General features: G+C 46.6%; 1 protein-coding gene across 1 annotated transcript in view; it reads left to right on the top strand.

Annotated features, from left to right (window-relative positions):
• Tfcp2l1 (transcription factor CP2 like 1) overlaps positions 1-21,904 on the top strand; it is a 62,330-nt gene that overhangs the window by 28,204 nt on the left and 12,222 nt on the right. The window contains exons 3-13 of the mRNA XM_090342972.1: positions 3,622-3,698; positions 4,203-4,308; positions 5,440-5,546; positions 6,974-7,126; positions 10,478-10,588; positions 13,430-13,521; positions 16,002-16,050; positions 16,131-16,224; positions 18,773-18,863; positions 20,126-20,229; positions 21,436-21,578. Of these exons, the coding sequence (XP_090199098.1) occupies positions 3,622-3,698; positions 4,203-4,308; positions 5,440-5,546; positions 6,974-7,126; positions 10,478-10,588; positions 13,430-13,521; positions 16,002-16,050; positions 16,131-16,224; positions 18,773-18,863; positions 20,126-20,229; positions 21,436-21,578 (1,127 nt within the window). The remainder of the gene's footprint in view (positions 1-3,621; positions 3,699-4,202; positions 4,309-5,439; positions 5,547-6,973; positions 7,127-10,477; positions 10,589-13,429; positions 13,522-16,001; positions 16,051-16,130; positions 16,225-18,772; positions 18,864-20,125; positions 20,230-21,435; positions 21,579-21,904) is intronic.

Here is a 21,904-nt window from a genome sequence, read left to right as displayed (position 1 = left end):
CCTTAGCTTGTGCCACATCACTGTGGTCTCTGTCTCCATGGTCACTTAGCATCCTCCTTTCCTCTGCCTTTGCTGTATTTCGAGCAGATACTTGTCATCAGATTGAGGGCTCACAGAGATTTTTTTCCTTTGTAGTATTTCCTCTCAGAACCCTTAATTGTATTTCCTAGGATCGCTTCTAGCTGAGTGCTGGTGGCATGCCACTGTAATTGTAGCTACTCCGGAGGCTGAGGTCTGAGGATCTCCATTCAAAGCCAGCCCTGGAAGAAAAGTCCTTGCAAATCTTGTCTGCAATTAACGGGTAAAAAGCTGAAAGTAGAGGTATGTGGTAGAGTGCTAGTCTTGAGTGACCCTGAGTTCAAGGATCCTGCTTCCCCCACCCAAGTTTAGCCCCTCCCAACTTTCAAATGAGAGGTCAAACTCCCACTTCCTGCGATTAAGGCATGATGTACTTGTCAGAGACCACCATTCAATCTACTAAAGGGGAAGAGTCTACTTTTCTAGTCAACTGCTTTCGCCAGTTCTGGGGCTTGAACTCAGAGCCTGGGCACTGTCCTTGGACATGTCTTGCTCAAGGCTAGTGCGCTGCCACTTCTGGCCTTTTCTGTGTATGTGGTATTGAGGAATGGGACCTAGGGCTTCATGCATGCCAGGCAAGCACTCTATCACTAGGCTATAATCCTGGCCTAATCAATTGCTTTTTAAGCTAATGTGTTAGCCTGTTAGGTTTCAAATTCATTGTTAGCAGGTTTTTTTTACATACATGTGTTTATAATTTAATTTTTTTATTGTAATGTGTAGCGGGGTCACAGTTACATTTGCCAGACAGAGGCTACATCACTTCTCACACATTGACACCCCCTCTCGTGTTTTTGTCCCTATTTTCCTCCCCCACCCCTTCTCAATCCTCTTGTTTTCCCCCGTTCCTTTTCCTATTTCAAATAAACAAATAAGCATATATACAATATACCAGGTAATAATATGAGATTAACCAAAGGGCAACAAAGAGAAGAGAAGTTAACATAGTACCTTAAGAGTAGCAATCACATAATACAAAGCTCTTGCTTCCACATCCTGAAGATCGTTTCATTTAACCTCATCCTATAACACCTTATGTATCTAGATTTTGAGCTATTGTATTCCTCTGCTAGGAGAGTCCTAAGTTTGTACTAATTATTACAAATGAGGGAAGCCATTGAACCTATGTTCCTTTGGGTCTTTTACATTTACTTGCAAATGGGGCGATGCCATTCTTTCTAATGGCAGCATAGAATTCCATTGTGTATGAGTATCACATCTTCATGATCCAGTCATCTACTGAGGGGCATCTGGGTTGGTTCTATATCTTTGCTCTGGTAAATAGTGCTGCAATGAATGTGATTGTGCTAGTGGCTTTAGTATGTCCTTGTTTCTGGACAATTGGATAAGTGCCAAGTAGTGGAATTGCTGGGTCACAGGGGAGCTCTATGTTTAGTCTTTTGAAGAACCACCATACTGCTTTCCATAGTGGTTAAACAAGTTTACATTCCCACCAGTAGGGTAGTAGTGATCCCTCCTGGCCATATCCCCACCAGCATCTATTGTTATTGGGTTTTTTTGATCTTGACCATTCTGATTGGAGTGAGGTGGAATCTCAGAGTTGTTTTGATTTGCATTTCTTTTATAGCCATATAATTTTAAATTTTATGGCTAGATTTTCTTTTCTGTTGACTTCAGGTTCAGAAAATCTTTTCCTCTGAAGTGTGTGATAGTGAGCTAAAATAAAACCATGCAAAGCTGCTTTTTAACATTGATCACTTAAAGCTGTACATGTTTGTCATGTACAACATTATGTTTGAAACATGTTCATAATGTGATAATTAAGTCACATGGGGTATGAGTGGCTCATGCCTATAATCCTAAATACTCAGAAGGCTGAGATCTGAGGATCACAGTTCAAAGCCAGCCTGGTTAGAAAAGTTTATGAGACTCTTATGTTTAGTAAACTACTCAGAGAATGCTAGAAGTGGCTCAAGTGGTAGAGTGCTAGTCTTGAGCTCAAAGAGGATCAGGAATAGCACCTACGCCCTAAGTTCAAGCCCTGGAACTGGCAAAATAAAAATCACACTAATATATGCATTGTTTTATATGTCAGCAAACTTCAGAATTCAGTAGGCTATTGTTAACTGTAGTCATTATATTGAACTTAGTCTTCCTACCCATCTGAAATTTCTATCCTTTCTTCAGTATTTTGTCTTCATCTTGACAAATTCATTATTTTATCTAGTAGTACTTATTTTGCTGTTTGCTAGACGACAGTCGTCTGTGGCTTAGTGATAGAGTGCTTGCCTGGCATGCACAAAGCCCTGGGTTCAATTTCTCAGTATCACATACACAGAAAAGAGCTGGAATTGGCACTGTGGCTTAAGTGGAACAGTGCCAGTGTTGAGCAAAAAAGAAGCTCAAAGACAGCACCCAGGTCCTGAGTTTAAGCCTCAGGACCAAAATAATAATAATAATAATAATAATAATAATAATAATAATAATAATAAAAAGAAAATAAAAGAAAAACAGCCTTGAAATGGAATAAAATTTCACATACCTGTGTACATCTGTATGAGAGATAAGTAGGAAGATAGATAGATAGATAGATAGATAGATAGATAGATAGATAGATAGATTTATGGATTAGAGATAGAGGTGAAATTCAGATCTAGTTTTGTACATTATTTTGTGCCAGTGCCAGGCCTCAGGTTGATAATGTATCATCATTATATTAAATGCCAGCATTGAAGTATATCTTCTTAGGAGTCTATAATTATTTAAAAAATAAAATAAAAAGGATGCCAGGTGCTTGTTGCTCATGCCTATTCGGAAGGCTGAGATCTGAAGATTGTGGGTCAATGTCAGCCAGTCAGGTAAGTCTGTAAGGTTTGAACTCAGGGCCTGAGCACTGTTCCTGAGCTTTTTTCTTTCTTTTTTTTTTTTTTTTTTTTTTTAAGACTAACAGTTTACCACTTGAGCCACAACTCCAGTGTTTTGGCTGGTTAATTGAAGATGGACTTTGTTCAGGCTGACTTCAAACCATGATCCTCAGTCTTAGCCGCCTGAGTAGCTAGGATTACAGGTGTGAGCCATGGGAACCCAGCTCCATTTATATTCGTGTGCCAGCTTGTGTTGGTTATATGTCACTGAATAGAATCTCCATACTCTTTGAAATACATGGAATTCTTTTAACTGGGGAAAATGCTTCTCATTCTGCCACTAAATACAATGTTTAACAGGCTTCTTGGTTCCTTTACACCTGCTCTCAGGAATGGCATGGTAAGTTAAGTGGCTATGCCCCCCAATGGAGATGTGCCCTAGGATTTTAATGCTAACTGTATGTTCTTGGAGTCTATCTCTTCGGCAAATGTCAAGGTACTATCACTGAAGGAGCCGCATGGTATGTTCCTTGGGGTCCCCTAGATCCCACCAGGCTGAATGGACAGTCAGAGTATGGGGTTAGTCTAGACTTTCTTCTGTAATTCTTCTGACTTTGAGGCCTGCGTGGCCACAGAAGGTATTGAGAAGACTGCTAGCTGGGTGAACCCCAAATTAGGACACTCAGAAATAGAATATGTACTGTTAATCTCTCTCCAGGTCAGTCCTATGAAATCCGACTGTTGGAGAACCGGAAACTGGGAGATTTTCAAGATCTGAACACAAAATACGTGAAGGTCAGCCTTGAGCCTGGGGCCTTAGGCCCTGGTACAGCCACCTGGGTGAGGGGTAATGTTGGTGGAGATGGGGAAAGACCTCAGAGGGAAAGAGGGGGCCTTACTTCACCCCCAAGCTATAGCTCTGGTTCTCTGGAGCATCCTGTCCTAAGATTATATAGCACCAAGGGCTCTGAAACCAGATCTGAATCAGACATTTGTAGTTCAAGCCTGGCTTCGCCAGCCTCTGAGCTTCAGTTTGTTTGCTCATCTGCGCAAAAGGTCCATCCATCACATATGCATCAAATATTTTTGTAATCCTGGAAATAATGACATTTTTCTTTAGTCTTCCCATTGGTAGTATGTGTGGGTTCAGAGGAGAAAGCAGTACATAGAATCAGAGTTTCAGGCAGGAAATCCCCAGAGGTGGGCCTTGAAGTGGGTGGGGTCCCCTGGCTGAAGACAATGAAGCAAGTTTCCCGTGGTCCTCCACTGAGCTGTCCACCCCCCACCTCCCCTCCACAGAGTATCATCCGAGTGGTTTTCCATGACCGCCGGCTGCAGTACACAGAACACCAGCAGCTGGAAGGCTGGCGGTGGAGCAGGCCAGGGGACAGAATTCTGGACATTGGTGAGTCAACTCAGCCAAGCACTTAGAAGCCTTTATGGGGCTCTTTGTAGATGCCCTGTGGATTCGAGTTTACAGGGCATTTATTTGAACACATTCTTGCACTGTGTTAAGCCTCATGGGAAGCTGGACATGGCAATACACACCTGTATTCCCAGCTCTCTTAAGAGGTTGAAGCAGGTGGCTCAAGAATTCAAGGGATAGCCTGGGCTACCTAGAGGGGCCTTGTCTTAGAAAATCAAAAAAAAAAAAAAGGAAAGAGAAAAGGTTGGAGGGAGAGAGAGAAGGAGGGACAAAGGGGGGAAAGAAAGAAGGAAGGAGAAAAAAGAAAAATAAAAAGAAAGAAAAGAAATGTTGGAATTCTGACTAGCTCTTAACCTTCATATGACTTTCAAGTGGCTAGTTCTGCCTTCAAGAAGTTCTCTTTATCTTTGAAAAACAATTTTTTTTTTTGGTCATGAGGCTTGAACTCAGCCTGGGTGCTATCCCTGAGCTCTTTAGCTCAAGGCTACTACCCTACCCTTGAGCCAAGCCCCACTTCCTATTTTCTAGAGATTAATTGGAGATAAGAGTATCAGGTCCTTTTGTGCCTGGGCTGGCTTTGAACTTTGATCCTCAGATGTACCTAGGATTACAGGCGTGAGCCACCTCGCCTGGCTGAAAAGCAATTTTTTTTACAGAATATAAAGATCTTTTATTAGAGAAGAATTCCAAGAAGGCTCTGTAGAAAAATACTCAGTTGGACAGGATTTTGATAATGGAAGTGGAAATTTGGGATTTGGGTACTTGACCAAAGTGCTTTGTTGCAATCCCTGAGGTTAGATGCACCTTAGGAATCAGCCAGAATGGTAATGGGGTGTGTATCCCCATGGTGGCAGGGAACACTTCCAAAAGGAAATCATGTCCCATATTTCCACAGCAAAATCAAATGACTGTTCACATAAAAAGGATAAAGTCTATAAAGAGCTTCACGGCAGTTCAAGCCAGGCTGTGTGCCAGGGAAGTTCTGCCACACTTTCCAGGGCTTTTGGCAGTGCAGATTGTGCAGGAATTTGGCCCTGTGTGGCTGATCCTTGTCTGAGTACTGGGAGAGGCTGACAATTGCATTTTGTGTGTGTATGTGTGTGTACACAGATATTCCACTGTCTGTTGGTATCTTGGACCCCAGGGCCAGCCCAACCCAACTAAACGCAGTGGAGTTTTTGTGGGACCCTGCGAAGAGAGCATCTGCCTTCATTCAGGTGAGTGATTGAGTGAGTGAGTGAGTGAGTGAGTGTTGGAGGCCATCTTGTAGCTTCTCAAAACCAACCCATCCCTAAAGGTCTGGATGGGCTCCTATTCTCTGTTGCTGTGGGAGAGAAGAGGCACGGGTGCTGCTTCATCTCAGGCTAGTTGAGAAAGGACTTGGAATATTGTAATATTCTGTTTGGACTTAGTTTATATAGGGAATATGTGAACTTTCTCCAAACCAGCATAAATAATTGGAAAGTAAACATTTTCCCCATTATAGTTGCTGTTAATTGAATGAGTTTATTATCCATGTCTACTGTCATCTCCCATTGTGTGAAAAGTCTCCACCAGGCTATCTGGTCAAGCATGAGGCTATGGATTTGTAGTATGTTTCTGGGCTGGATCCTGGCTCTCTCATTGAGTGTCACTTTGTTTTCATGTGGATACTGAGGCTTGGACTCAGAACCTCCCACCTTTGCTTAACTTTTTCACTCAAGGCTGGTATTCTACCACTTGAACCACACAAGGCTTGACTCCTGGTTTTTTGCTGGCTAACTGGTTATGAGTCTCACAGATTTTTCTGCCCTGGCTGGCTTTGAACTTCTGTCCTCAGATATCAGCCTCCTGAGTAGCTAGGGATGGGATATAGGTATGTGCCACCAGTGCCTAGCTTTCACTGTGTGCTCTTGAGCAAGTTCCCCCTACCCCTATTTTGATCTTCTTATGTCATACTGAAGCCACTAACCCAATACCCATTCTATGGTATTCACTCAAGAAAAGTTACTGATACAGCCCATTTTCCTTTAAAAAAAAAACAATATTCTTTTTGTTGTTGTTAGTATTGGGATTTGAACTCAGGACCTTGTACTTGCTAGGCAACTGCTTTACCCCTTGAGCCATACATCCAGTCTTATCATACTCTTACTGTATAAAAATTCTTATAATGCTGTCATATTATAATAGTGATGTATTTTGATTTATTGTGGTATATAGCAATAAATCTGTATCACACCTTCTATGAAGCAAGCACTTCTCAGAGATAGAGATGGTCCCAGTATTTTGGTCCTACACTAGTCTTGCCTGAGGAGACCAGGATGGCAGGGAGTGGTTAGGGCTGTACTGGGTTCCCTGCTCTCAAGTCTGTGGGATCTGTCAAAAAGCGGGTGCCCTGGGTGAGAGGTAGGGGAGGGGCTGAGGTCAGTGGTCTGGATCAATGCTGAGGACGTAGATAGTCAGACTGAGCCCCCCTGAGACAAAGCTCAGAGATAGGAGAAAGTGTCTTGTGCAGGTAGAGGACAGGGAGGCCCTTGGTGTGAGGGAGTGGGCCCGGTGTGGGGGACTGCTGGGAGGAGGAAGAAGGGAGGGACACCTTTATGTAGAGAACAACCTTGGGGGTTGGGGGACACATCTGACTACCCACCAAATGCTCCCCTCCCAGGTGCACTGTATCAGCACAGAGTTCACCCCAAGGAAGCACGGGGGCGAGAAGGGAGTACCTTTTCGAGTTCAGATCGACACGTTTAAGCAGAACGAGAATGGCGAGTACACGGAGCATTTGCACTCAGCCAGCTGCCAGATCAAGGTGTTCAAGGTGAGACCCTCCTTGCTGGGCCCGCAGCCACATCTGCCTGCAGTGACCCTGCTGTTCAGAGAGGTCCAGCCAGAAACGCAGCACCTCAAAGGGGGAAAAATGAAAACCTCTCAACACTCCAAAGTGTTAATCGCAGAGAAACATCCTTATGTCTTTCCTTTCTTGTATCTCTTGTCTCTACCTTTTATCTCTGGTTATTTCCTGAAAATGGTAGGCAGCATTCCAACTCTTTCCCATATGCCCTTGGGGCAGGGGTGGGGGGGAGGTGGGGAATGGAGTCATGTAGTCATTCTCCTCCTCACTCTCCTCACATAGGGATGACTGGTGCCTGCAGGTTTAACCTGTCTTGCTTATCTGGGTGGCTCTAGCAGGTGCTTTGCAGAGTAGGAGGTAGAGCCACTTTCGCAGGAATTGTCTTGAATGCTAGCCCCAATAGCCCCAAGGCCCATGGGGCGCCCTATGTCAGTTTGAAACCCAATGAAAATGTCTGCCAGTAGGAGCTCAGACAGACACATTAGACAGACCACTGTGTTGTTTTGGTGGACCTGAGCAGGGATAATTGCAAATATAAGCAAATGTCCACAGGGGACACATCACAGCCTGGGTGGACACAGGGCCTGGCATTCTGAGCCTGGCAGGGGTTTGGGCAAGGCACCATCTCAGCAGCTTTGGGGGAGGAAGCAAGAATGGTGTCTGTCCTAAGGATCCTGCAGTGAGAGATCTGATTCCTGACAATTGTTGACAGAGGACTCCATGGGCCTGGCAGTACTCTGGGCAAGGCCACCTTGGGTCGCCTTTGGGGGGGAGGAGGGGAAGGGAGAGAGAGAGAGGGGAAAAGAGAGAGAGGAAGAGAGAGAGGAAGAGAGAGAGGAAGAGAAAGAGGGGAGGGAGAATATTTGCTTGCCTTTCTTGCTCTTTAAAACCTGGGACATAGAAGATCAGAAAGGAAGGGCTCAGAAAAGCTGGCTTCTCTGCTGCATTTGCTTCCTGATGCTGCCTTAAGACTATACTCAGGAGCAGGGTAAGTGACTCATACCTGTGATCTTAGCTGCTCAGGAAGCTGAGATCTGAGACTGTGGTTGGAAGCCACCTCAGGCAGGAAAATCTGCAAGATCATATCTCCAGTTAACCACCAAAATGGAAAAAGGAACTGCCAAAAGTGGAGGTGTGACTCAAGTGACAGAGTGTAGAATAAAACTAAGGGATAGAGCCTAGATCCTGAGTTCAAACTTCAGTACACACATGCAAACCTGTACACATGATTAAATAATCACTTGAGCCCAGGAGTTTACACCTGCCTGGACATTATAGTGAGACTTTGTCTCAGATATCAAGTGATGCCCCCCACCAAAAAAAACCCCACAAACCTCTAAGCACTGATTATCTGACAATGCTGGCCATTAGAGTCTGGCGTGGGCTTGCTGGCTAATGATGTCAATGTTCTACATTTTCTTTCTCATCCTTCCTGCACTGCCCTGATCCTTGCTCCTTCTCTATTTTTAAGAGTCCTGTGATTACTCAGGGCTGCTCAGATAATCAAGGTCGCTCTCATCTTTGAATGTGGCTGGTAGTTAGTCCAGTCACCCTGAGAAACAACCTGCATCCTCCAGAGCAGCAGCTCCCTTCCTTGCTCAGCATGTCTATTTCATTCTGTCATTCTCCCATGTACAGTGGGGATGAGATACTGTGCCAAGTATTAGACTCTTTTGTTCCCCCCCCCAGTCCTGGGCCTTGAATTCGGCCCCTGAACACTGTCCTTGGGCTTTCTCAAGGCTACAGCTCTACCACTGGAGTACGCCACCATTTCCAGCTTTCCCCTGGTTGTTTCTAGCCCCCCCTTTCCTCCATGCCAGAATCTTGGCCATGAAAACTCTGCCTTACCTGAATTCTCCCAAAGAAGGTGCTGGTATCCCCTTTATGGGGGAGTAGCCCCTGATGACCCAGAATTAGCCTTCCAGGCTGTCCTAGGAGGTATGCTTACCACCCATTTCCCCCACGCATAAAAGCAGGTGACAGAGGTGTTTTTGCACCAGGGCAAGCTGACCCAAAGTATCCCCCTTCTCTTCTGTCTCATTTACCCATTTGAGTTACTGAGAGCCCCTATGGGGTGGTACCACAACCTGTATAGCTCTGTATAAGGTGTCAGAGTTTCTGAAAGAAGAGACCAGCTGTGCCCTGTGCTCTGACCCGCCAGGCCCACAAAGGCCTCATAAGGGGAAGTGCTATGCCTCCCCCCATATGCTGGCCTGGCCCTTGCCTCACTGTAACCCTTCTAGCCTTGGGTTTCAGGGTGGGGAGAAGGGGCCATACGAGGGACAGGAATTTGGAGGTGGAGCAGGGTGGCTTCCTTGGAACCGTGTCTGGCTCTCACACTGCCACTGGCTCTATTCCACATGATCTCCTGTACCCCTACCTCCCACAGGCATTACCAGGAGGGATTGTCTCTCTAAAACCCTTTGGGCTGGAAACCAAAAGTGTCAGCAGGGGAAAGCATATGCTGAAATAAACACCCTCACCCCCCAGCCCCCCAAGGAGCCACAGAGCCTATGCTAATTTTTTTGTGTTTCTTGTTTACCTCCAATGCTTGCTAAGTCAGCCCTCAGTTCCCAATCAGTAAAGGGGGATAATAGTGGCTGTGAGGTCTGGACTCCCTTTATATGAGGGGCTTGGGTTTCCTAGGCATGGAGGACTGGGGCCTTCCACTGTAACTTAGTCCTGGCAGGTCTTCCCTAGGAGGTCACCCTTCCCCTGTGTGTGGAGTGTGAGCCAGGGAATCTGTGCCTCCTCAGGTGTCTTCACCAGCTGAGTACAGTGGCATGGCTCATGATCCCAACTCTGGTGGTTGAGATTATAACCTGACACAAGGAATTTCAAATGTGAGGCCAGCCTGGGTTACACAATGAGTTCTAAGCCTGCCTGAGCTACATAGCAAGGCTTTGTCAAAAAACAAAAACACAGAACAGTAAAAGAGATTATCAGTAAGTAATCAACATTTCAGAGAACATAAACCCTGGCCAGAAGCCACCCATCTTTTCCTTGTGCTGTCCAATGGCTGCCCTAGGAATAAGCTCATTGTGGTTTGTCCCACAGTGCTTATCCATGAGTATGTGGCCATCTGTAGCAACCTTTTCCAGGTACTTCCCAACAAGCAACCAAGAGCCAGGCTTGGAGTTCCCTCAGGTGAGAAAGCATGCCAGGCATAGACATATGTTAGCGTATGGAAATAGTGCTGCCCCATTTGGGCCATCCTGCCTCTGCTTTGGGGTCTCAGGGCCAGGCAGGGAGCCTGTTGGCCTGGAGTATTCCCTGGCTTTTTGTGGACTAAGTAGACCCTGTGCTATATGCTTATAGCCAAAGGGAGCTGACCGGAAACAGAAGACTGACCGGGAGAAGATGGAGAAAAGAACTGCTCAAGAGAAGGAGAAGTACCAGCCATCCTATGAAACCACTATCCTCACAGAGGTGAGCCCAGGGACAGTGCTGAGCCTTCCAGCCCAGGGCCAGGAGGATGCCAGCTGTTCAGTCTTGGAAGGTCACCTTTCTGGGTGGATGAATGACTCTTTTTTTCAACTGTGGTGTGTACCTTGTGTTTGGAGCTCCCTGTCCACCCGAGACCTAGACACAGTTCAGATGTCACTCTGAGCTCTATGCTGCCTTTGACTGTGTTTTCCCATCTCAAAATTTGAGTACTTGTATTATTTTTATTATTTGGGTTTTTTTGTTTTCGTTTTTGTTTTTTTGGTGGGTCATGGGGCTTTAACTCAGCCTGGATGCTGTCCCTGAGCTCTTCAGCTCAAGGCTACCACCCTACTCTTGAGCCAAGCCCCATTTCCCATTTTCTAGATGTTAATTGGAGATAAAGAGTTTCAGGTCCTTTTGTGCCCGGCTGGCTTTGAACCTTGATCCTCAGATCTCAGCTTCCTGGGTAGCTAGGATTACAGGCATGAGCCACTGCTCCCTGTAAGTACTTGTATTATTTTGAAAATATTCATTTCCCATGGTTCCAATCTCCAGAGTGTGGAAGCAGAAGTATTTTCCCATTTCTCACTTCTCCAGGTGCCTCTGATTCTGGGCAGATGTGATTTGCCTCACTTTCGTTGCACACAGGGCAGATATACACACTTTGTCCTTTTGTGTGTAGGTGTGTGTACCACAATTCACACACATGCATGTACTGCTCTGTCCTGTGCGTTTGCATCAAATAGCTTATTGGGCATCTATTCTCAACCCCTTCATGAACAGCTTGTAGCGTTCGTGTGGTGCCAGTGTGCTCCAAAGAACCAATCCGGGGCCTCGTGTAGACTAGGCAAGTGAGTAACACCCTGAGTCCCACTCCTGAGTTTTTCACTTTGGGTGGGTCTTGACATTCTGGCTGTCTGCTGAAGCCATCCTCAGGCTCAGGGGGACTTCTGAGGTACTTGCTGCCATGGGCCTCTTCTTCCTCTTTTCCTCAGTCACAGATGGCTCCTGCACTTCGACTGGGCTCTTGTTTTCTTTTTCTTTTTGTGTCAGTTGTGGGGCTTGAACCCAGCGCTCAAGGTTGGCACTCTACCACTTGAGCCACAGCTCTACTTCTGGTTTTCTGGTGATTAATTGGAGAGCTTGTGTCCTTTTGTGCCCAGGCTAGCTTTGAACCTTGATCCTCAGATTTCAGCCTACTGAGTAGCTAGGATTACAGGTGTGAGATGCTGGTGCTCAGTGGCTCTATTTTCTTTAAAGAACAATTGCACTGTGTCCTGCAATGAGCTACCTAAATAGTGCTTACATTTTGTGCTGTTATAGTTGGACTTACCTCAGAAGATGTGGGCAAGACTTGTTCAGGCTGTGAGAGTTGAGGCTGAGTTTAGAATGATGTGTGGGCATAGAATGTCCAAGAAGAAGATGGCTGGTTCTTGACTGTGCACATGCAAGATGCACATATATATAAAAGCCATTTGCACGTGAGCATTCACAGTAAAATAAGACAGCATAACAACTAACATAGTGCACTTTGGTGTACTGGCATTTTTCTGCCTGATGGTAATTGTAAAGGACAGTGGCTAAGTGGCCTGAGACAGGAAGAGCCCTGCTCTCCAGCCAGCCGAAGAGTGGCCAATGTCAGGACTCCATTTCTTCTCATAGTTGGTCCCTGCTGTGTTGGTGCCACTGCTGAGAGTGTCCTCTGCCTAGTGACATATGCCTCTCCCTGGCTGAGCCTCTGCTTCTCAGCTCTTGTGTTGGCTTTCCAGATCAGAAGGTGCTGGTGAGCTTTATGCACTACAGTGGCTGCCCAGCCATGGTCACAGAGCCTCTTATTGGTGGAAAGCCTTCGGTTATGACCTTGAGAGGTATGGGTGCCCCTTCTATCAGCTCATCAGCGTTCCTGGGGCCAGAGGATTTAGCATCAACAAATTCCAGCCCAAACCTACAGCAGTTAAATATTTACCAAGCCTGGAAAGTTTCAGATCTGCCTTCACTAGCATGGAAGGGAAGGAGTGCAGGAAGGGAAGGGAAAGGAAGGGAAGGGGAGGGAAGGGGAAGGGGAAGGGGAAGGGGAAGGGGAAGGGGAAGGGGAAGGGAGGACTCAGTTCCCCCAGAAGGCAAGGCCTGCAGGGCTGGGCTCTTTGGGAAAATCCTGAATGGCTCATTTTTTACTTCCAAACTAGCAGTTCTGCAAGGCTTACAGTATGTGTGCTTCTGTGTCTCCAGAAGCCCAGAAGGATGCTGACATAGACACACACACACACACACGCACACAAACAAGTGCTGAAAGGAGCTACTCTTGGTAAAATGCAAAACTCCTGCCTGACAAGTGAAGTTTGATTTTTACTTTGTTTTGTCCTTATTTTTTTGTTTCTGTTGTTAGTTTTTCCCCAAGTAGTATGGGTTTTAGCACTGAATTATTTTACTGTTCATGTTTTTTCTTCAAAAATTGCCTAATCTCCTTATAGTAGTCATTTACTCACATTGGTCTGTACCAGGAAAGCCTATTTCTGAGCAATGAACTTCTTTTGATTTTCCTCTTTGCCTGTGATCTCAAGAATTACAAGATTGTGGTTGTTTTCTTGTTTGGCTGCCAGGAAGCTCAAGAAAAGAGACTCATTTCACCATTTACCTGCTCCAGAATACCTTCTTTAAGTCTCTGTAATATGGTTTTCCATTCATGGAACTCTATTAACCCTTCTCGTTGTGGATCAGTATGGACACTCAGTGAATGCTTGCTTCTTGGGGCCTGAGGAACAAAGGCCAGACCTTCTGCAGCCTCTTGCTCATCCTGAGGAACACTACCAGTTTTGTCATATTGTCTTGTCTCTCCTCCCACAGTGTTCTCCATGGCCAGATGTGGCCTACCAGGCGAACAGTGCCCCATCCCCAAGCTACAATGGCTCTCCCAACAGCTTTGGCCTTGGCGACGGGTATGTCCTACCTCCATTCTTTTGCGGTCCTTGTGCTAGGTTCCTTTCTTGATCTGTTTGGGCTTCAGTGTGACTAAGTGGTGTGATAGTTACCATATTTAGCCCACACACTTAGGGATCAAGTCTGGGGTCTTGCTGATATTGGGCTAGTGCTCTACCCCTGAACTACTGAGCCTGTCGTTGATATTTGGATAACAGGGTCGCACTATAGCCCAGGCTGGCCTTGAACCCCAGATATTCCTGCCTGGCCTCCTGAGTGCCTAGCTCCCTGAGTGCCCAGCTCCAGGGCCCATGACAGAGCTCCAGGGCTCTGTCAAATGCCAGTGGCTCACACATATAATCCTAGGTACTCAGAAGGCTGAGATCTGAGGATCAAGGCTCAAAGTCAGCCTGAGCACTAAAGTCCATGAGACTCTTATCTCTATTTAACCAGAAAACCCAGAAGTGGTGCTATGGCTCAAGTGGTATAGCACTAGCCTTGAGCTGAAGAGCTCAGGGACAGAGCCCAGACCCAGAGTTCAAGCCCCAAGACCGACAAAACAAAACAACAAGAACAACAAAAACAAAAACTTGAGGCTCTGCAGGTGTGTTTCAGGGTGGGATGGAGGCAGAGAGAAATTCTGGCCAGGTGCCTTTAACAAGTGAGGACAGAGCTGAGTGTGTTCTGGCTGCCTTGTCCCTGTGGACTAGAGAACTTTCTTACCAATGAATAAACAAGGTTGCCCATGAACTTGATTTTACCAAGATAAGGTCTTCCCAAGAAAGTGAAAGAGACATAGAGAAAGGATCATATTTAGATTAGGCAAGCCTACTGTTTTTGTTGGCTTTGTTTTGTTTTTAAGACAGGGTCTCACTGTATAGAACCCAGACTGGCCTCAAACTCATAGTTCTTTTGCCTCAGCCTCTGGAGCGTTGGGATTACAGGGCATATATCTAAGCTCCCAACTCAAACCTTGTGTCAACCTTTTTGGAGATGATTTTTAAAAAATTTCTCTGCACCACACCTGGGCTTCCCAACTAAAGAGGGGGAATGAGATCCTACAGAGTCAAGAAGAGAACCTACAATATCTGTACTCTGCAGAGAGTTCAAGGACAGCCAGTGTTGCTGATGGCTGGCACAAGTGTCATCCCTGCCAGGGTCTGTATTGTATTTTTTGCTAGTCGTGGGGTTTGAACTCAGGCCCTGGACACTGTCCCTGAGCTCCTTTTCCCTCAAGGCTAGCCCTCTACTACTTGAGCCACAGCACCACCTCCAGCTTTTTCTGAGTATGTGGTACTGAGGAATCAAAACCAGGGCTCATGCATGCTAGACAAGTATTCTACCACTAAGCCATATTCCCAGCCCTTTATTTTTTATTTTTATTTTTTTGCCAGTCCTGGGGCTTGACCGCAGGGCCTGGGCACTATCCTTGGACTTTCTCAAGGCTAGAACTCTACCACAGGAGCCACAGCATCACTTCTGGCTTTTTCTATGTATGTGCTACTGAGGAATTGAACCCAGAGCTTTGTGCATGCTAGACAAGCACTCTACCACTAGGCCATGCTCCCTGCCCCTATTTTCTTTTTTAATGGTAAAGCCATAACACTTATCATTTCCACCATGTTTGAGTATACTGTACAATGGCAGTAACTATGTTCCCACTATTATAAAACTCATCTCCTCCATCTGATAAGGTCAGTTTGGAAAGGGTCTTTCTCTCCCTCTCTTCTTCTTTCCCTCCCCTACCACTCTCTCTTTATACTGGTACTAGGGCTTGAAGGCACAAGATCAAGGCCTCCTCCTTTTACTTGGCTTTTTCAACTCAGAGCAGGAACTTTACCATTTGAACTACAGCTCCACTTCTGGCTTTTTGCTGGTTAGTTGGGGACAAGAGTCTCAAAGACATTTCTGCTCTAGCTGGCTTCAAACTGTGATCCTCAGAACTCAGCCTTCTGAGTAGGTAGGATTGCAGATGTGGCCATCACCTCCTGGCTAGAGGATCTTTTTCTTAAAGAGCAGGTGCACAAGTCTTATCCTTCCTGAGTCAGTGCTTAAGGAACTCCATTTGTTTTCTTTCCCAATTGGCAAACCCTGATAGTATTGTCTGTATGATGCCAACCTGCAGACATCCAGTGTACTGGTTTGCTGATGACTTTGGTTTGATTGCAGCTTTCCAGGCTCTGAATTACGCAGACAGGGTTTGGAGCTGCAATCAGCCCACCTTCTCTTGGACTGGGGCATGGGATGGAAACTCCCAGTGGGAATCCATCTGCTTACCAGCAGGGGTGGCATCCATGTTGCTGCTAAGTGCTGGGGTACAGAAGTTGTTGGCTGGGACCATGCTTGCTGTGAATTTTGAGGGAATGGGCATTGTGCATTGCTCATCATGCGTTCTCAACTCATTTCATTTAAAACAAGTCTCGCACCTGACAAGATGTAGGTCCCTGACTCTGTCTCCAGAAACTCTCCACCCTCATTGCCTGTCCATCTTCTGTTACAGCAACAGTTCACCAACCCACCCGGTGGAGGCCCTTCCCTTGGGCAGTGATGTAAGTGTGTGCCGGGCTCTGGGGCTGGCGGTTCCCCCAGGCTGCAGGCAGCCTCTCAAGGCCTCCTCTCTCTCCCGCAGCACCTGCTCCCATCTGCCTCCATCCAGGATGCCCAGCAGTGGCTGCATCGGAACAGGTTCTCACAGTTTTGTCGGCTCTTCGCCAGCTTCTCAGGTAAACATCTCTCCATCAAACCCCACAGGCATTTAGGAAGTACTTAGCAAGACCAGCTGCTGCTCCCAGCTCCCAGGAGCTGTCTTGGGGAGTGTGAGATCCCTCTCTCACTGTGCTGGCCTGGGGCCAAATGGTAGAGGCAAGAGATGCCACAGGCCAAAAATGCTACCCCTCTGTGTTCTAGGCAAGTGTGACTTTACAAGGACTGTTTGGATAACTTGAATTCTGATTCCCTCACCTGTGGGCATAGGTGGGTCCTGGCCTGTCCAGGAAGAGTCTTCTTCTACAATCAGGGAAATGTGCACTCAGGACACCTTCATGTTTCCCACCAAAATACTGCTTGTCACCATCTCTAGAGCACAGCCTGGGATTTGTATGTGAAGTGAAAGGAGAGGCAGGACAGTTGCTTCCTCCTTTCTTAAAAGGCAGGAGCAGTGGGCATTCGTCCTCTAGCATTGTCCCTGTGAGCCGTCCTGGTGTTAGGTTGGAGGTGCAGAAACAAACAACCAATGAATGGAGTGGATTGTTCTCAGAGACTTGAGCTTTTGAGTCAGTACAAAGGCATGAAGTGGCATAGGGGTGAGGATGGTCAGGGAAGGATCCTGACCCGGACTGGTGGGGAGGGGAAGAGGAGGAGAGTTTCCTGAAGTATCCTTGAGCAAAAGCTAGAAAGAAGGGAGGGAGGAATAAGCAGGCTTTGAGGAAGAGCTTTCCAAGCAGAGAGAAAGTACAGAGGTCAAAAGGTGGGCACCTGGTGTGGTCAGAGAATAGATGACTGAGGGGGCTGAGAGCAGAGGCGATGAGATCAGAGAGACCATGGGGGACATAGGCTGACTGAGGGCCTGGTAGAACATAGAAAGGGAAGCCATTGTGCCAGTGGAATTGTACCTTAGACAAGGTCTGAAAGTGAAGAGCTTTCCTGGGCAGTGGGATCTGGGGATGGGGCAGTTGGACTTTAAGAAAGATCTTGCTTCTCCCCCACCTCCCGATTGTGCTAACCTAATTCTCCTCTGTTCTAGGATATTGCCACGTTTCTCTGCCCCTGTCCCTTAAAATATGGAGTGGGGGCTGGGTGTCAGTAACTCATGGCTATAAATCCTTGCTACTCAGGAAGCTGAGATCTGAGAATAGAGCTTTGAAACCAGCCCAGGCAGGAAAGTCCCTGAGACTCTTATTTCCACTTGGCCAGCAAAAAGCTAGAAGTAAAAGGCACAATGCCTATGCGCATCTGATCATACAAACTAATATTTATTGAAATGAACTCCAAGAAATGGTAACAAGAGGTTGTTTCTTTGTTGTTTTTGTTTTCTTTTGTCTTGTCTGTTCCCTCATAGGGTTTTGGGAGGGCAAGATGGGGCATAGAAATGGAGGGAGAAAGGGTGAACAAATAGAGCAATGGTACCAGCTAGACACTGTGTGGAAAAATGAAGTCTACAACTTGTGGATGGAGATGGGAGGGAAAACTGGGAGAGACTGAGGGAAGGGGTGATATTGACTAAAGAGAAATATACTCTTTACCTGACTTATGCAATTGTCATTGCTCTGCATATCATCTTTATAATAACAATAAAAAATTCAAAACAAAAAACCTGAAAGTAGAGCTTGGCTCAAGTGGTTAATGTTTTCATTAACTTTGAGCCAAAAATCTGAGGGACAGTGCCCAGGCCCAGAATTCAAGCCCAAGTACCAGCATCTAAACAAGCAAATAACAACCACAACAAAACAAATAAGTAAATTGGGAATAGGTGTGTATGTGCACTGTGTGATTATACCGCTTTGGGAACTTTGGAGAGTAACTGCTAAGAGCAAAACCATATGTCCAGCAGGCATGCCACAACAATTTTCTAGAGCTTATTTCCAATAGCTCCAAGCTAGGAAGTACCCCACAGCTTTTCAACAGAGAGTAGATGCGTGGGTGTTCATGAAGCATGGCATACCTTATAAGGGGCATGACCACTGTAATCGCGTTATATGCAAGAAGCCCTGAAACAGGCCAGCCCTCACCAAGTTCTCACCATTTGGCGCCATTTCCCTAAACATCAGAGCTGGAGTAAAGTTTGTCAGCACCCTTACGGCGTTAGGACAGCGGGTCTCTAAGAGTGGGTGGGGTGAAGAGGATGTGGCTGCCAAGAGGTCCTAGAGGCTCATAAAGTGCCACCCCTTGGTTGTGCTGAGTCTTCAAGGTGTGTTTGGATGGTCAGCCTCCAGTGAACCTTATACTTGTACCCAGAGACAAGCACAAGTAGTTACTGCTCCCCCTCTCCCCGCTGATAAAATCTTCCGTACCTTGATTAGTGCTAGTGAAAAGCACAGAGGGAGGGCCTTTTACGAGCACTGGCATCTAGCTTGAGTCTCATGGGCTATGATCTCCTGGAGTTGTTTAGCTCTTGACTATTTCTGTCTATGGAGTGTTTAATGCCCACCAGGGGTGGGTCTGGCTCTTCCTCATTCCTTACTCTTGATATGAGTCTGCAGGTGCTCAGGAATGGAGCCCTCTCTCTCTCTCTCTCTGGGTCCCACATAACAGGGTGGTGATCTTCCCGCGTAGGTGCTGACTTGCTGAAGATGTCCAGGGATGATTTGGTCCAGGTCTGTGGCCCTGCAGATGGGATCCGGCTCTTCAATGCCATCAAAGGCCGGTGAGTGTTGGTTTTTCTGGGAAGTCAGCTGGAAACTGGGGTCTGGCCATGTGTGGCAGACAACCTTTCTCCATCTCAGCTTGTGGACTGTGGGTGGGGTTGGCTGGTGGGGACTGAGTAATGGGACATTTTTCTGCTATGTGGGGGCAAATGGAGGTGTCAGGCAGGGGCAGGGGAGCGAGGTGCTATGTGGTTCTTCTTTCTCTCCTGTTTGATAAGAACACCAGACAGACCCTTAGCTTAAGCCTAGGCTCCGGAATGCTTGGAAGCTCTTAGATCAGAACTGCCACTTCCAGAAAGTGCTATTACCCTCATCCCCCATGCTCATGGCAGAGCGTATCAGGATGGTGCTGTCCCATAGAATTTAATGCCCAGTGGAAGTGTTCTGCTGCAATGCTGACCAGTCCAGGAGCCTCTGACCATGGTGGAATTAATGTGATAATCAGATGGACTTTTAACTTCAATTTTATTTAGCTTTCATGTTCCTATATTTTCCTGCTATTAGGAATTGAACCCAAGCCTTCTGCATGCCATGCATGTGCTCTGCCTCTAAGCTACAACCCCAGCCCTGAAGTTAAAATTCACACACACACACACACACACACACACACACACACACACACACAGCAGTTTTAGAACAAGAGAGCATGCCTGGTTTGAATCCCAGAGCTGCCTCTTAAAAGCTCCGCAACAGTGAAAACATCATCATCATCATCATCATCATCATCATTATTTTGTCAGCACTGGGGCTTGAACTCAGGGCCTTGCACTCTTGTTTAGCTTTTTGTTTATGACTGGCATGCTACCACTTAAGTGACACCTCCATTCTTGGCTTTTTGCTGGCTAATTGGAGATAAGAGTCTATTAGATTTGGCCACATGGCTGGCTTCAAACCATGATTTTCAGATCTCAGGCTCCTGAGAAGCTAGGATTACAGGTAAGAACATTTGGTGCTTGGCTGAAAAGTTCTTTACCTCCCTGAGCCTTAGTTTCTCCATCTGTGATATGAGGGTAAGCATAATTACCTTGAAGAATGTCTGTCCGTCACTCTTCCTCCAGATTATCCTATATAAAGCCAGAAAATTTGACCTGGCCTAGATTCTTTCTCCTTTCATTGTTCCATGAAAATTAGTCTGAATCTCCACCCTGCATCTCCCTCCCTAGGTCCTACCCACTTCAGGTTCCCCTCTGTGCTCTGGAACATTCTAGAACAATGGAGCTGGGTGCATCACACCTGCTAATTATTTCCTTCCTCCTGTCAGGAATGTGAGGCCAAAGATGACCATCTACGTCTGTCAGGAGCTGGAGCAGAATCGAGTGCCCCTGCAGCAAAAGCGGGATGGCAATGGAGAAAGTGGCCTATGTGGTGAGTTGTGGGAACAGAGCCAGGTCCTAAGCCTGGGAACCCTGCCTGCCTTCCAAGCCCAGTGCTTCCCTGAGAATATTCAGGGCCTGGACCCAGCTAACTTCAGTCCTTGATTCTCACATCTCAGCCTCCTGAGTAGTAAGACTATAGGCATTAGCTACTAGCTGGGGCTTGTGCTTACAATTCTTTTTGTCCACGGTAGAGCTCGAACTCAGGGCCTGGGCACTCTCCCTGAATGAGCCACAGCTCCACTTCCAATTTTCTGGTCTCTCATGGACTCTCCTGCTTGGGCTGGCTTTGAATGGAAGTCCTTAGATCTCAGCCTCCTGAGCAGCTAGGATTATAGGCATGAGTCATCATGCTTGGTTTACTTTTGAGGGACCTGAGTTCCCCTTATAATTGAGCAATAGTGCCAGGTGTGGTGGTACACTACTATAATTCCAGCTACTCAGGAGGTTTTGAGATAGGATGATCAAGATTTGAGCCAGTCAGTCACAAAAATAGCAATATCCTGTGTGAAAAACAAAAGCAAAAAGGAAGGGCTGGAGTGTAGCTCGTGTAGAGAGCCAGCCTAGCAAGCTGAGGCCTGGAGTTCAAACATTGTGATCCACCCCCACCAAAACAAATTGCGTAAGCTACCCTGGTTGTCCCAGGAGTTTTTCTGGTGGGTTTAGGTGTATTTAATGGAAGCATTTGCAGGTCTTTTGACTTGCTGAGAGTGTAAAAATCCCTCCTTACCCTTTGGGGTCACAGTGCTAGGCTGATTTGTGTTTGGGAAGGACCAGATCTGTTCCCTTCTGTTACTGAGTAACGATTGCCTTAAATACCAGTCCCCCCCATGAAGCTATTTAGTAACTTGTTTAGACAGTGGGAAAATGGGAAGGGTGGCACAGGCCTTTCTTAAGCAGGATGCTCATGTGGCATACATCAGAATCATGTGATGCTCCTGCAGCCTCATCTCCTGCTTGGTAGCCTTGGGCTGGGGGGCAAGGGGAGGGGCAGGGAGCACTGGAAGTGCCTGAGAGAGATAGAAACAGGAGCATGGAGCCAGGGTCTGGCATCTGCAGCAGTGTTCTCAGTGTGTGGCTGCAGGCAGATTTGTGAACACCACCCTTGCAAATGAGTTGCGTGGTAGAGGGGCAGAGGCAGGTTCACGCTCATTTAATGACTGCCTAAGAAGAAGGTGCTTGTTCTCCCTTTTTCTAGTATACCAAGCCATCTTTTTGGAAGAGCTGACCACCTTGGAGCTGATTGAGAAGATCGCCAACCTGTACAGCATCCCTCCCCAGCACATCCATCGAGTCTACTGGCAGGGCCCCACAGGCATCCACGTGGTAGTGAGCAATGAGGTGAGGGCCCACCATGGGGCTTTGGCCTTCTGGGAGAAGTCCTAGATGCTTACACCTTTGTAGAATTTGAAGAATGGGGCCTAGGTTCTAATTACCCTTTCAGGGGTACACCCCCCAGTGACCCAACTTCCCTCTCCTTCTCTCTCTCTCCCTCCCTCCCTCCTATCCTTCCTTCCCCTTCCTTCTTTTTTGTTTCTTTCTCTTTCTTTTCTTTCTTTTGCCAGTCCTGGGGCTTGAATTCAGAGTCTGGGCTCTGTCCTTGAGCTTCTTTGATGCTCAAGGCTAGTGCTGTACCACTTGAGTCACAACTACAATTCTGACTATTT

This window comes from Megascapheus bottae, chromosome 12, assembly GCF_031878675.1.
Source record: "Megascapheus bottae isolate mThoBot1 chromosome 12, mThoBot2.hap1, whole genome shotgun sequence".
Lineage (NCBI taxonomy): Eukaryota > Metazoa > Chordata > Mammalia > Rodentia > Geomyidae > Megascapheus > Megascapheus bottae.
Note: the sequence above shows the minus strand (reverse complement) of the source record. Positions and strands in the feature narration are given on the sequence as shown.